Below are 14,573 nucleotides of genomic sequence, written 5' to 3' on the forward strand. Positions count from 1 at the left end.
CTCCAACGATGCCCTGGCTCCCTTTCTTGGTTACACCCCAAATCAGACTGCAGGAGGAGGAAGCAATCATAGGCAGAGGGGTCAGGCCCAGTTTAATACACAGAACAAGTTAATTCACAGCAGAGGCAGGCAATAAAGGAGACTTGGTTACAAAGTGGGGGGGTGGTGCTGCTGAACTGGGGAGAGATTCCCCCAGCACCTCCCCCTCCCCCACTGTAGTCTCAACTTCCTTTTTTTTTTTTAAACCGAACAACAAACACACACAACCACAAGAAACAACCACACCCCCTCACAGCCTCCAAAATGGCCAGCAAGGGGGGTCGGGGGGCAGCCCAGCCTGGCCGGGTGGGGAAAGGGCTGGGAAGGAGGAAAATACGGAGTCCATTGTAGAGTCTGTGCTTCTAACCCCAGCGGGCGGGCGCTGGCTGGCGGGGGCCCCTCCAGCCTCCCTGGCCACCCACTGCCCGCCTGGCCAGCACCTGGTGGGCACAGGGTAGGGCTGTTGGGGAGGGGCAGGAAGAGTTCAGAACCATGGTTCACATCATGCAGTATCCATATGGGCACCAGGAAGGGGGTGAGGGGTGGACACTGCCCGCTGGACGCGAGAGGAGAAGGGTGTCCACCTCAGACCGAGGTGGGACAGCTGCAACTCCAGAATCAGGGTGGGGGTGGGGAATGCCAGGCAAGAAGCTGGCAAGGCAGGTGCCCAGCAGATGCTCAGCCATACCCCCTCCACCTCCACCCGGCCAGGCCTTAAAGGACTCTTTGTATATATTAATTTCTTTTTTTTTTTAACTTTTTGTCTTTTTCTTTAGAAAAAGGCTCTGTCCATGCCCCGGGTTGGCATCCACTACCCCCCTGTGCCCGCCTAGAGGCGGGGTATGGCTTTGAGGGGAGCGGAAGCCCCTGGTGCCCATTTGCCAAGGGATGGGGAAGGGAGGGAAGGCAAGAGGACAGGGGGGGGGGGCAGTGCTGGGCCCCGGCCTGCAGGGCTAACATTCCACCTGCAGAGGGGATGGCAGCCTGGCCCTCTCTAGGCCTCATCTTCCTCCTGCTGCTGGGATGAGGGTGGAGAAGAGGAGCTGTGATTGGCAGAGGGCAAGCACCACCCAGAGGTCCAGGTCCAGGTCCAGGAGAAGCAGAGCCAGGCCTAGGTGAGGGTGATGTAGGCAGAGGCCTTTTCTTTCAAGTGCCGCAGACAGAGGTGGCAACTCCAACTCCCTGAGCGGGTGGCCAGAGCATGGAATCAGGCCCAGGGCCACCCACAGCGCATAGCCTCTGCCACCAGGAAGCCAACTTCCCAATGCCCCACAACCCCCCACATCAAGTCCACCTCACCCCTCACCTTCTGGGGGCTCCGCCATGGGGGGACTCAGGCAGTACATGTGGTAACCCCGATCACAGTCGTCACAGAACAGCAGCTGGTCCTGGGGGGTGAGACCTGCCCAGCTGGCACCCTGGGGGCATGGGGCACCAGAAACCGGGGTGGGGGGCTGGGGAAGGGGCCTGGTCCCAAGGGTGCTGGGGGGGGCACTCTGACAAGCTCTGCACCATGGACTGCCTTATCAGCAGACATCCCTGTCACTGTGCCATGTGCAACTCTGGTTCTGTAACTGGAAGGCTAGGTGACACAAAGGGCCTAGTACTAGCTCTGGAGTCGTGGATGTGGGTTCAAATACCAGCTCTACCACTTCCTTAGACAGCCCATTCTCCCTCTTTGAGCTCCTGTCTTCTATGCAGTGGAACTGCGAGCAGGTAGCAATCCATAGATTTGGGGGGCAGCGTCAGGGGGAGGAGCAAAGTACTGCCAGACTCCGTGAATAGGCACGGTGCCTTGCTGCTGACTGCCCCCCCGGGAGGCAAGGGGGCTCCTTGTGGGGCTGGCAGGGAGGGAGGCTGAGGATGTCCGGGGAAGGCAGGGCGGGCACTCACGTCATTCTCCGAGGTGCCACACAAGCTGCAGGACTTGCACTCGATACACTGCCAGCGGTAGGTCCGCACGGCAGCTGTCATGTTCACCGTGAACTGTAAACACGAGGGATGTCCTGGGGGCCAAGAGGCAGGGATGGGGTCAGGGGGGTTATCCTGCCTCTGGTGGCTACTTGACCCCTAGGAAAGAAGCGGCCCCACCCCTGCACAAGATGCCCAGCCAGCAGGCAGCTATACCTTGGCCACCAGTCTCCTCACCAGCCACCATGGCAACCACACTTTGCTCCCCAGAATGCTATGGCAACCACATTCCATTACCCACAGTGCTGTGGCAACCACATCCTACCACCCACAACACCAGGGCAACCACAGTCCGTTAACCACTGGGCTGAGGCAGCCACATTCCATTACCCACCGCAGAATATGGCCAAACGCGCCTGTTAACCACAGTCACGTGGCAACCTCCCTCTGCCGGCCACAAAGCCATGGCAACCACCTTCCACAACAGTGTCTCCACACCTTGATTCCACACGATGCCCCAGCAACTAAACTGTTCCTAACTATATTCATAATGCCAGTCTGTCAGGCACCTCAGTACCCAGGTGCAGAAACTTGTAGCCACAGCCATGGTACCTGATGCCCCCAGCCATTACAGTTCCTGCCATCCACAGTCAGTGTCCACGGTGCCTGCCCTCATAGTCACCCACAGGACCTCACACCCACACCCATAGCCACTGCCCAGCATCTGACACAGCCATCATCCACGAAGCCTAGCACTCCCCAACACCACCACAGTACTTGACACCCACAGCTCCTGCCCACAGACCTGATACCTACAGCCATCCCCCGTGGGAGCCAACCCCACAGCCACTGCCTGAGTGCCATAACAACTAAGATTCCATGATATCAAGCTGCACAAGAAGCAGACTTCTCGGGCTGGGGATATGGCCTAGTGGCAAGAGTGCTTGCCTCGTATACATGAGGCCCTGGGTTCGATTCCCCAGCACCACATATACAGAAAATGGCCAGAAGTGGCGCTGTGGCTCAAGTGGCAGAGTGCTAGCCTTGAGCAAGAAGAAGCCAGGGACAGTGCTCAGGCCCTGAGTCCAAGCCCCAGGACTGGTCAAAAAAAAAAAAAAATAGAAGCAGACTTCTCAATCCAGGATACTAGAACCGTCACACATTTCTTACCACACTGGAGCAACCACCGTGGGAAACAGCCTTCCATGCGGCAAATATGTCCTGTTAGCCACAGGACCCAGGCAGTAGCAATCCATCACTCCCAGATCTCAGTCTCCTACCCAAAGTCCCTCTGCAATCTTCTCACTACTGTCCATGCCACGATGAGCCACGTCCCACCATCCCCAGAGCCCACTAGGGTTCCTACAGTCCTCAGCAGCCGAGCCACGGTGGCCTTGGTTCCCCCAGACACAGCTTCCCACATCCTCCAGGCCTGGACTCCTGGACCTCCTCTCCACCTCTGATGGGGGTGTCACCTGATCGGCCACAGTCTGCACAAGAGATGAGGTCCTCGGGACACCCCGTCTTTTTGGAGCCACCCAGGCAGAAGTCACAGTAGCCATTAGGGATGACCGTGCCATCAGGTGCCTTCTTGGCTGAAAGACAGCAGGCAGGGGTGGGCATGGGGTGGGAGGACCACCCAGTCAAGGGCTGCTGAAGTAAGAGTGGAGAGAGGCGTCCCTACCTGTGTGCTTCCTTTGTGCCTCAGGGACCCAGGCCAATTCTTTGTAAAACTCTGGGGGTAGGGGACAGAGAGAGGGGCTCTCACCAGAGGCAAGGCTCCACCTGCCCCCCAGCCTTGGCCCCAGGGCTGGGCCATTAGTCCAGGCACCAGGGGAAGGTGGAAAGTGTAGCTACCCTGCTGACCTGTGTGATCAGTAACAAAAAAAGGAGTTGGGGAATGAGGCATTAAATAATTCTCATGAGGACCCCCAACATTAAGGGAGACTGATTATGTTCTCTTTCGTTATGCAAAAACTTCCACAGTCAGTACAGGCTTAGGAAGCGTAGCTTCTGCCTCCCATCTCATCCCGTCTGCCAGGCAGCACCCCTAGCTAAGCCCCGCCCAGGTAAAATTCTAAGACCTGGTATGGAGAGCAGCTCAGCACACGGAAGTGCCCGGATGTGCGGTGGGCTTGGTCTGAACACGCTGCCCTGGGCCTCCAAGAGCCGGGTGGGAGTCAGCTCCCCTCCCCCGCCACTCAGCTGGCACGGTGTGTGGGATGAGCACGGATGGGTGCCAAGGGCTCCTGGGCCACCAACCCTACCCTTTAGCCCCTTAGCCAAAAGCATAGCAGAAAAGGGAGAAAGGGAGGCTCGGGGAGGGAAGGGAGTCATCTATCACCCTCTCCCCAAGCTCTAATTGAAACAATAAATCAGACCCAGAAATATTACGCCCGGGCCAAGAGCAAGGGAAGAGAGAGAGAGAGGGAGAGAGAGAGAGAGAGAGAGAGAGAGAGAGAGAGAGAGAGAGAGAGAGGAGATGGTTGGTTGCCATGACAACCCAGGAGCCAGCATCCCTATGGTCGGTGGGGGAGGGAACCTCTGAGCTGGAGATTTTCCAGGAATGTCTAATGTGCCCCCACCCCCTCCACAGCCGCGCCACCAGGCTTCTTGGGGGGGGGGGGGCCCTCCGCCATCCCTGGGCCCCTCGCCTCCCCAACCTGGCCCTCGGCTCACGTTTGTGGTTGTTTTTCCGGTGGAAGGGCAGGGCGTGGCGCTCGGCGTGCTCCTCCCCCTCCTCCTCAGCCAGGTGGGTGTGGGTGTAGTGGTAGCTGAGCCCTGGCCGGTTCTTATACCGCTTCCCACAGACTGGAGGGCGAGCGAGCATGCAGCTGTCAGCCTCCTCGGCGGCGGCCTCCACCCTGGCCTCTGGGATCACACCACCCCCACTGCCCAAGACCTAGACATACACACCCACCCAAGGCCGGGACAGAAGGGAGGGCCACCAGGGGAGAGGTCGCGGGCCCCACTCTCTCTCCCTCTTTCCCCCTCTGCAGAAGGACTCACTATCACAGACATACGGCTTGTCTCGGTCCTCCAAGGAAGCAGTGTCCTGGCGTTTCCGGAGACCCCCGATGCCATATGCCTGCAGACAGAGGAGAGGGCATAAGTGAGAGACCCAGAAAACCAAGTTGTCATCATCAGAACTTGAATTTTTTTTTTCTTTCTTGAGTAAGAGTATCACTATACAAACCCAAGATGCCATGCAACCTGAGGCCCTCCTGTCTCAGTCTCCTGAAAGTGCTGGGATTACAGATGTGCACTGCCACACTGGGCTTCATCATTTGGACTTCAAGTTAAACACACTCTCTCTCTCTCTCTCTCTCTCTCTCTCACACACACACACACACACACACACAATGGGGACAGGAGGAGGGAAAAACTGGAAGAGAGGGAAGGGGTAACAATGTCCAAAAAGAAAGGTACTTATTACCTGTCTATGTAACTGTAACCCCTGTGTACATCACCTTTATAATGACAATTTTTAAAATTGGAAAAGAAAAATAACACAAATATTTGATGGGGGGGTTAATGATATAGCTTAGCTAATGGTATAGCTCAGCTTAGCAAGCTGAGGGTCCAAGCCCTAGTATAGAAAATCTTATAGTAATATAAAATAATAATAATAGTTTCTCTCCTCCAAGCAACTTGTTCTTGCTAGCTATGGAGTCTTGAACCTCTGAGTATAGCCACCATAAGCTAGTTCCAATTGCTGGAAGTGAGTGGCTCACACCTATAATTCCTAGTCAAGAGGCTGAGATTTGAGGATTGTTGTTCAAAGCGAGCACAGGCAGAAAAGTCTATAAAGACTCCATCTCCAATTAACTGGAAGTGTGGCTCACATGGTAGAGCACCAGCTGTGAGAAAGAAAATTCAGGCTGCTCTGGGAATGAAATATGGCCAGACCTCTGACCCATGCCAGTCTCTGAGAGGAGGGGTGAGTGGCTTTGGGAGGGGGTGAGTGCCTTTGGGGATACCTTTCCTTTGGCCCGGTTCTTCCTCCTAGGAATGTCATCCTCCAGGTCTTCCACCTCAAGATCATGTGGGAACTCCAGCAGCTGCTGTTTCTGGGCCCCAGGAGAAGGAAGATTGAGGGGGTCAAGAAGATGGGAGCACTGATATGGTACATGTTGGGGAGGGGAAGGCAAGTTGTGGTGGTGGGGGGGGTCTTCCAAAGAGAGGAGGTCTGGGAAGGGGGAGACTCGGGATACCTGAAGGCCCTAAGGAACCAGGAAGGCTTTAGGGGCCAGAGGGATGTGGAGTGGCCGCAGGTAGCAGCTGGTAGGGGTGAGAGGAGGATTTGCAGCTGGGTTAGAGGCTGCGGAGGGGGGGTGGGGGGGAGAAGCAGAAGGGGGGTAGGTCCTACCTGACAGTCCATAATAGTCTCCTCCTCCTTCAGCTCCACCTTCTTCTCCCCAGTCTCAGCACACAGCAAAGCCTCAAGGACTGGCCCTTCTGGGAGGCCACCCTCTTTCTTCAGAGGTGCCTCACAATCTGGGGATAAATTATTGGGATAGGGGGATGCAGGTCAAAGATGGGGACCTACACCTTTGTGAGATCTTCCCATACTGCCCACACAATCAGCAACTGAAGCAAGGATCCCATCACATACCCTGGAAGGATGCCCAGATCCTGGAGAGACACAGCCACTCTCTCACCACCACTGGGACACACTCAGGAGGAGCCATAACCCAAACCCAAGACACACCTAGACCCTCATAAACCCTAGAGCCACATGAGGGGGCCCAGCCAGACCCAAGCAGCACTAGATATGGATATTTGAACCGGACATGCGGACATCCACAAGGAACATGCAAGATAGACACTCAAAGGAAGATACATGCCAGACCTCAGAGACACTACACAGAAGAGAGCCAACCAGACTCGTGGCCATACCTGGAAACACAAGAGAGGTTTACCCAGACTGGGATACCCTGAAAGACACTCTGAGGGAGACCACTAGGCCCACAGATACAGAGACCTGCACAAGGAAGGCACAGCCAGGCCCTACAAACGCTGGGACACATACATATACTTACACACATCCCCAGAAAGTACCAATCAGACACACAAACTGTCAACAGGAGAGACTGAGACAGTAAGTGGAGACAGGCAAAGCACACATAGGAAGAGACAGCCAGAATCAGCACAGACCCTCCATCATGGGCAGGGAAGACAAGCAGCCAGTGTCTCCAACTTTGCTGGACACATGCAAGAAGCACTAAGTCCACTCACGCTGACCCAGCACATAGAAATACACCAAATAGACACATGAATGGCAAGACTTTCCCACACACTCCAACGTGTCCAGATTCCCCCGGGAAGAGACAGCCAGCTGTGGGGAGGTACCCAGCCATGCCCCCAGAACAGCTGGATACTATGATGGACCAACCAGATGCACACAAGAAAAAATACACTGGGAAACACCAAGAGCCACAGGCTGACCGATTTCTCTTCAGACAGGATGAGTTACAACCAGACACTTTCAATATCTAAATACATGTGAGGAGGTAAATAATCAGAGTACCCACAAAAAGAAGTGCAGGCAGATACAAAGGCACCCCCAGCTCACTGGAGAGGGAACATAGTCAGAGACTTCATACACCTAGAGATGCCTGGCAAGTACCACAATGTGCTCAGGACACCTGGGCCCGCAGAGGAGACACAGCTGAAGCTCTGTGACTCAAAGAAAGCTGTAGGAGCGGGCTGGGAATGTGGCTTAGTAGTAGAGTGCTTGCCTAGCATGCATGAAGCACTGGGTTCGATTCCTCAGCACCACATACACAAAACGCCGGAAGTGGAGCTGTGGTTCAAGCCCCAGGACTGGCCAAAAAAGAAAAGAAAAGAAAGCTGTAGGAGCTCTGAAATACACCCAGAGCACAGGCCATGGGACACTTAAGATGAAGATGTGCACGCATTAGCTCCACCCACCGATCTTGTACTCGCAGGGCCTGAGTCTGGGGTCCTCCAGGATGTTAAGTCTCCGCTTCTTTCGCCAACAGCGGGCAGGATAGGTATAGATCTGTCCTGGGGCCAAACCTAGAGAGAGCCGAGGGTGAGCGGGCCGCCCCGGAGGCCCGGCCCCGCCCCGCCCCGCCCCGCCCCGCCCTCCTGGCGCCCGGTACCAGGCCCGCGGTGGGTCTTCTCCATCCAGATGTAACAGTTGTTCTGAGCCACGCCGGTCTGCGAGTCCAGGAAGGGCAGGCGCAGGCTGCGCTCGGCGCACAGGCGCGCGTTGTAGCTGCGGCAGTGCTCGATGGCCTCGCGGTAGAAGTCCTCGCCTAGGCTACAGGGGCGGGCGAGCGGCGGGCAGGCGCCTGTCAGCGAGGGTGGCCCTGGGGTCCGGCACCCCATCCCTGGCCCCTTGGAAATGGATGGCCAGACCCCCCCCCACACACACACACACCCGCCTTCCAAATTCACCTCTTCCCAACCCAGTGGTTCCCTCCTGGACCCCGGGGAGGGGGAGGGGACCCCAATCTGGGACTGAAGAGGCCTCCAGCTAAGAAGTGGACAAACACAATACAGACAGGGACAAAAACACACCGGAGACTCATCCACACGGCACGTATCCAAACACACAACACAAACAAATCGCACATGGTCACACGCAATTCACACACAAAGAGAAACTTACCCCAACGCTCACAAAGGAGAAACAGACAAGTCTCACACCTATGCACACACAAATGTCTCCAGGAAAAAGAAAATCCCAAGCTACATGCTACAGAAAGAGATCACACAAATATCTATGCACAAATGTACCTTACATACCCAAAGACACACAACATAAACACGTCACTTACAAAGACCCACAACATGAAAGTAGGTCCCACCACACATATGCAAAGACACACTCACACAATTGTCAGAAGACAGACTGTAGAAAATTACTCACATAAGCACTTACACGGACCCAAAGAGATGACACAAACCAACCCCATGAACAAGCTCCAGCCACACAATACAAAGAAATCACACAGATCCGCACAAGCACACACACACCTTCACAAAGAGACAAAAATATGTACAAACCAGTACCTAAAATACATGTCGAAACACACAGATTCACACCTATACAACAGGAAAATTCAGATCCACCCAGATTCACACAAATCTTTGCACCAGAAACACATGCCTCTCCAAAGGAAGAATCCAAGCCAAACACCGACGGCACAGTTCCCACCGGACATGTGGGCCCCAAATACCCAAAGATTTGTAGCGTACAATAAAAGAAATCATATACAGCGCCACATGAGCAAATAAGTCACACACACACACACACACACACACACACACACACAAACATTCTACACCCCCAGACAAAGGTAGTGTAGACTCCACTGGATGCCTTGGCATCCTCAGGTCGTTTCACCTCTCCCAAACCCAGGGGTCACCGGAGGGGGGTGGGGTGGGACCATGACCCCCGCCTCCCCCAAAAAGGAATTCAGATCCTCTCCACCCCTCCAGGAGCAGCGCATCGGACACCCTTCCAGCGAGAGACCCCCCCCACCCCCGGTCCCGCACACTCGCGCCCCGCACACGGTGACAGCCCCCCTGACACCCCAGCCCCACCCCCAGCCTACACACACACACACACACACACACACACACACACACACACGCTCGGCCCGTGCAGACCCGGCTGCGCGCCCTCCCCCGCCCCGCCCCGCGCCGGCCCGCACCACCTCAGGGGGCCCGGGATGACCGTGGCCATCTTGCTCCCCGGGTCCTGCCCCCAGCAGGTCCCCGCCGGGTCGGTCCTCCCAGCGGTCGGGCGGGCGCTGAGGCCGCCCATCCATTCATTCCCGGGGGGCGGGAGCACGCCGGTGTCAGCCAATCAGAGCGGCGGGGCGGGGCGCCCAGGTCATGACGGGAGTGGTAGTCCCAGGCGGAGGCCCACGCACCTCTGGCAGGGGGGAGGGGGAATGGGAGCACGCTGTCACTCACGCGTGCATCCCTGTCCCACGTGCACGCAACGCATGCACGCCCGGCCTGGCACACAACCCGCACGTGGCAGATTACACACGCTCCCACACCTGCACCCCAGCTCGCCGCTACACACGCAAATACCAAGAGACTCAAGACATTTTACAGGTAGGTGCCTACCCACATTTCTCACCAAGGAGGGAGGGGTGTGGAGCCTGGCTCACCGGCTCCATCCTTCCCTCCCCCAAACCCCTCAAAAACAACAACAAAAAGATGTCTCATTGGTCTGGAACGGGCTAGGGGTGCAGGTCAATGATAAAGCAAGTATTCCAGAGGCCCTAAGTTCTATCTCTAACCAGGTAATAGTTGATTGATAAAACTCGGTGGGACTTATTTTTGTTTTGGCTTGAGCTTAGGGCCTGGGCGCTGTCCTTGAGCTTTTTATTGCTCAAGACATGTACTCAGGCTGGGGATGTGGCAGCTTAGTGGTAGAGTGCTTGCCTAGCATGCAGGTAGCCCTGGGTTTGATTCCTCAGTACCAAATAAACAGAAAAAGTGGCGCTGTGGCTCAAGTTAGTAGACCACTAGCCTTGAGTATGAGAGGCACAGGGACAGAACCCAGGCCCAGAAGAAAAAAAGAAGACTGGTGCTTAATCATTTGAACCACACTACTACTTATGGCTCTTTAGTGGTTAATTGGAGATAATAGTCTCATAGGCTTTCCCTACCTGAGCTGGCTTCAAACTGTGATCCTCAGGTCTCAGCCTCCAAGTAGCTGGGATTACTGGCGGGATAAGAGACTGCTATCTTGAATTAGCCATCAAAAAGCCAAAAGTGGTGCTGTGGCTAAAGTGGCAGAGATCAAGACTTGAAGGGGGGAGTTCAGGGGCAGCACCCAGGCTCTGAATTCAAGCCCTAGGCCTGCTTCACCCCCACCCCCCCAAAAAAAGAATAATGCATGCATACAGTAAATGGTCAGTAATTGTTTGTGGTATGAATACTGAGAAGCCATCAAATGTTCTCCGCAGGGTGAAACCATTACACCATTTCCAGATGAAAAATCAGAGGCACTGAGAAACACCCTTACAGGCGCTCTGTCCTTGGTGATCTTTAAAGGTGGGACTGGGGTAAGAATCAAGCCCAAGCCCACAGTCCTCCATGAAAGATGGAAGACTCACCTCATCACCCACAGACTCTATCCTAAAGGATCCCCAGAGAACAAGCTGACCTACTGAGTCACAGGGACTCAGCCTCACTCTCCTGAAGTGGCATTCTGATTGGAGTGTTGAAATGAACTCCCTTGTCCACCAGGGGGAGCTCCGGTAGATGGTTACAGGCATGCTGATCCTTTTGAGACCCACTTGAGACACCCCACGTTTATTGTTTCACTTCACACACACATGCACACAGGCACAAACCCACTCCATCCACAACACTCCCACACCTAATGCACATATAAGCCATCTCAAGCCTTGATCTGTCCCTCTCCCTTCCTAACTTGGGTGTTCAATTCCTTTCCAGACCACAGTGACAAGGGAATTGAGGCTCTCTGGTACCCCTCTGCTTTCTGGTCTCTAGGCCCCTGTTAAGGCCAGCCCACCTTAACCACAGTAAGCTCTGCCTCCAGATGGAACAATTCATCCCCAATTGTGCTTTTGCCATCCTCCAATCACCTCCACCACTCTCCAGATCTTCAACACACCCTCTTGCACTTTCTCCCCATATCTCTGCCTCAAACCCTCCAACTCACCCCTGCTCAACCTCTGAAAGGAGCACAATGACAATTCCAATAATCAGTAGCCAGGGCTACCAACCTGAGAGAGCTCTCCCTGCCTTTCTCTGGCTATCACCTTCACACACTGTGACCTTGACCTATGAACCTATGAACTTGACCTTCCATTACAATCCTCTCCCCTGTCTAGACAGTCCCACAGTATGCCTGCCCCCAAACCCTATGCCATGTGTGCTGTCCCCTAGAAGAACTCAGTATTGATTAATCAATATTTATACTTGTGAAGCTGGGCAAATGTGGCTCATGCCTATAATCCTAGCTACTCAGGAGGCTGAGATCTGAGGCTCATGGTTCAAAGCTAGCCTGAGTGAGCAAGTCCCTGAGACTCTTTTCTCCAATGAACCACCAGAAAACTGGAAATGGCACTGTGGCTCAGTGGTAGAGCACTAACCTTGAGCAAATAAAGCTCCGGGACAGTGAGCAGGCCATGATAAAAAAAATTTTATATAGTTATACTTTTGCTCAGGGTCAGTCTCTAAAGGGTTTTACAAAGACTGCCTCTCAACGCTCCACAAGGTAATAAGAACTTATTCTCCCCAATGCACAGACAGTAACACAGAGACTCAGATCTGAAGAAATAATGGTTCAAGCAGAAGGTTTCTGCTCTAAGCTCCCACTCCCTAGCGATTTGACTCCAGCTTTGTGTATGTGCATGTGTGTGTGTGTCTGCGTGTGTTCACACACATACCAAAACTGAGGCTTGAACTCAGAACCTGGTGCTGACCCTAAGTTTCTTCACTCAAGGCTGGCACTCCACCACTTGAGCCACAGCTCTACTTCTAGCTTTTGAGTGATGAACTGAGAGTCTCGTGGACTTTCGTGCGGGGAGCTGGCTTTGAACCATGTTCCTCAGATCTCAACCCCCAGAGTAACTGTGATTGGCATTCTTCAGGGACACTTGAGTCTCCACCGTCACCCTTGCAGACCCCATAGATGCAAGAAGAGTCAGTGGCCTTCCTATGCCCGACCCCCCCCCCCCCCCCGCCGCCTTTGGGGCCAGATCTCTGCAGTGGACACACCATACCTCTCAGGGGTCTGAGCAGGATCACACGGATGAAATTTCTGCAGCTCCACCAAGGAGCACAGGCCCCCACTACCCCCATCTTGAAGGTGTCCCCCAGAAGCAAGAACTCTATCCATGTGTGTGACTTAGGGAGACACAGAAGCAGAAGGGATGTCCTCAGAGACCACACACACACTGACCTGCGTGCCAGACACTGGCTCCTTGCCCTCTGTCACTGGTGCCTACAATCCTCCCCCCACCCCGCTCTCCCACTCCCACCCACATTCCAGACTGGGGGGTGAGGGGCCTTTGGTGCAGACCCAGCCCTTTTCCTAGATGGGTGGGTGGGGGACGCCCTCCCTCTACTCTGTTACTCTCCTCCCACATACACACAGCACTTAGATGCCCAAGGTCAGGGTTGTGATAGCACGGGGTGGGGGGCAAGGGGGGAGGTCGTGCGGGCCCCTTTGTGCAGCTCCGCGGGCGCGCGCCCCCCTCCTCTGCAGGCGCCTGGGAGGAGGGGGAGGGGAGGACCGCGCACGCCTGCGGAGAGAGGGCGGGAGAAGCCGGGCGCCTGTCACTCGGAGCCCCGAGCCCGCTGTCACCGCCTGGGAGAGGGGGTGGGAGGCACGGGGACCCGGGAGTCCCGGATCCCGAGGAGGCCGTGAAGAAGGGAGATGGAGATGAAGGGGAGGAGAGAGGAGGGGGTAGCGGGAGTGGCGGGGACCAGGGGAGGGACGGGAGGGAGGGTCTCCGTGCACCCAAGCATCTGAGCTACTGGGTCGGAGAGGAAGCCGAATCGTGGCTGGGTAGGAAGGGAGGGAACCCCCGGAGACCGGAGGGCGCTCCCCACACTCCCGCCTGAGGCCCCAGGGGATAAGAGGGGCTCCCCTTAGACGCCTGCGAGAGGAGGGGGAGAGTGGACCCGCGCGTGGGGAGGCGGGCGGGCGTCCAGGTCCTGGAGACCAGACAGGAAAGAGGGGGGAGGCACCGGGGATTCAACAGGGGATACCCCTCCTGTCTTCGCTCCTATCCTGTGGGGGTCACGGACTGGGGGGGGGTCCCCCAGAGGAAAAGAAGGGCGAAGAGAGAAAGGCGCCTTGATGAGGGGTAACGAGGGTGATGGACACCCAGGAGGACCGAGGTCCAGACTTCGGCGCTGGCGCTCGCACCCCCAAGTCACCGGGGAAGAGAGGGCGGGGAGCCGCTGCCCCCACTCCGGGTGGGGAAACGCTGTCCGCCCCCCCACCCACCCCACACAGCCTGCGCCCACATTCCTTCACTGACAGCGACAAAGAAGAGACGCCCCCGCGGCCCGGGAGGGGCCCGTCCCTCACCCCGGGGTGGCAAGCGGAGGGGGGGCCGGCGAGCCCCTCCCTCCCTCCCTGGGGACCGGGGGGGGGTGCGCACCGGGGACCCCCCGCCAGTCAACTACGGTCCGCGGGTCCGGCCCAGGTAGGGCAGGGAAGGGCTCCCGCAGGAGGACGGGGAGGGGGGGTCCCCGGGAGGGGCGGGGACGGCGGGAACACTCACGACTTGAGCGGGTTCTGAATGGCGGTAGCCATGGCCCGCTCGGCTGGGCCGCCTCCGGCCCGGGGCGCCGCTGCCGCCGCCGCGCGCGGGCCCAGCCCGGCCTGCGCCGCCCGCTCTGCCGCCCAGCGCGCTACGATTTCATTCATTCTTGGGGCTGCGGCGCCAGCGGAGCGGGGCGGGCCGGGGGCGGGGCCCAGCCAATCCCCGCGCCTCCCGGCGCACCTCGGGACGTGGAGTCTCGGGGTGCACGGCGGCGCCCGAGGGCGTCACCACGCGAAACTACAAGTCCCAGGGGGGAGTTGCGCGAAAGGACCACGCGGCCATTGGTTGCTGGGGATACGGGGCGGGGCTTGCATCTTCCCT

General features: G+C 56.6%; 1 protein-coding gene across 13 annotated transcripts; it reads right to left on the bottom strand.

Annotated features, from left to right (window-relative positions):
- Window positions 1-1,119: 1,119 nt before the first annotated feature.
- Window positions 1,120-14,338, bottom strand: Dpf1 (double PHD fingers 1). 13 transcript variants are annotated; one of them, XM_048368636.1, is made up of 12 exons: window positions 14,211-14,338; window positions 8,079-8,239; window positions 7,885-7,992; window positions 6,320-6,447; window positions 5,931-6,020; window positions 4,960-5,038; window positions 4,630-4,761; window positions 3,635-3,685; window positions 3,426-3,545; window positions 1,933-2,045; window positions 1,346-1,427; window positions 1,120-1,221 (listed from the first exon to the last, which is right to left on the bottom strand). In XM_048368636.1, the coding sequence occupies exons 1-12, from the start codon at window positions 14,240-14,242 to the stop codon at window positions 1,151-1,153; spliced, it is 1,167 nt and encodes a 388-aa protein (XP_048224593.1). In that variant the 5' UTR covers window positions 14,243-14,338; the 3' UTR covers window positions 1,120-1,150. The 13 variants fall into 13 exon arrangements, with proteins under 13 accessions (XP_048224593.1, XP_048224591.1, XP_048224595.1 ...); XM_048368634.1 differs by having other exon boundaries at window positions 1,346-1,457; window positions 14,211-14,242; XM_048368638.1 differs by lacking the exon at window positions 14,211-14,338 and adding an exon at window positions 9,642-9,670.
- Between the last annotated feature and the right edge of the window lie 235 nt (window positions 14,339-14,573).

Source organism: Perognathus longimembris, chromosome 20 (genome assembly GCF_023159225.1).
Source record: "Perognathus longimembris pacificus isolate PPM17 chromosome 20, ASM2315922v1, whole genome shotgun sequence".
Lineage (NCBI taxonomy): Eukaryota > Metazoa > Chordata > Mammalia > Rodentia > Heteromyidae > Perognathus > Perognathus longimembris.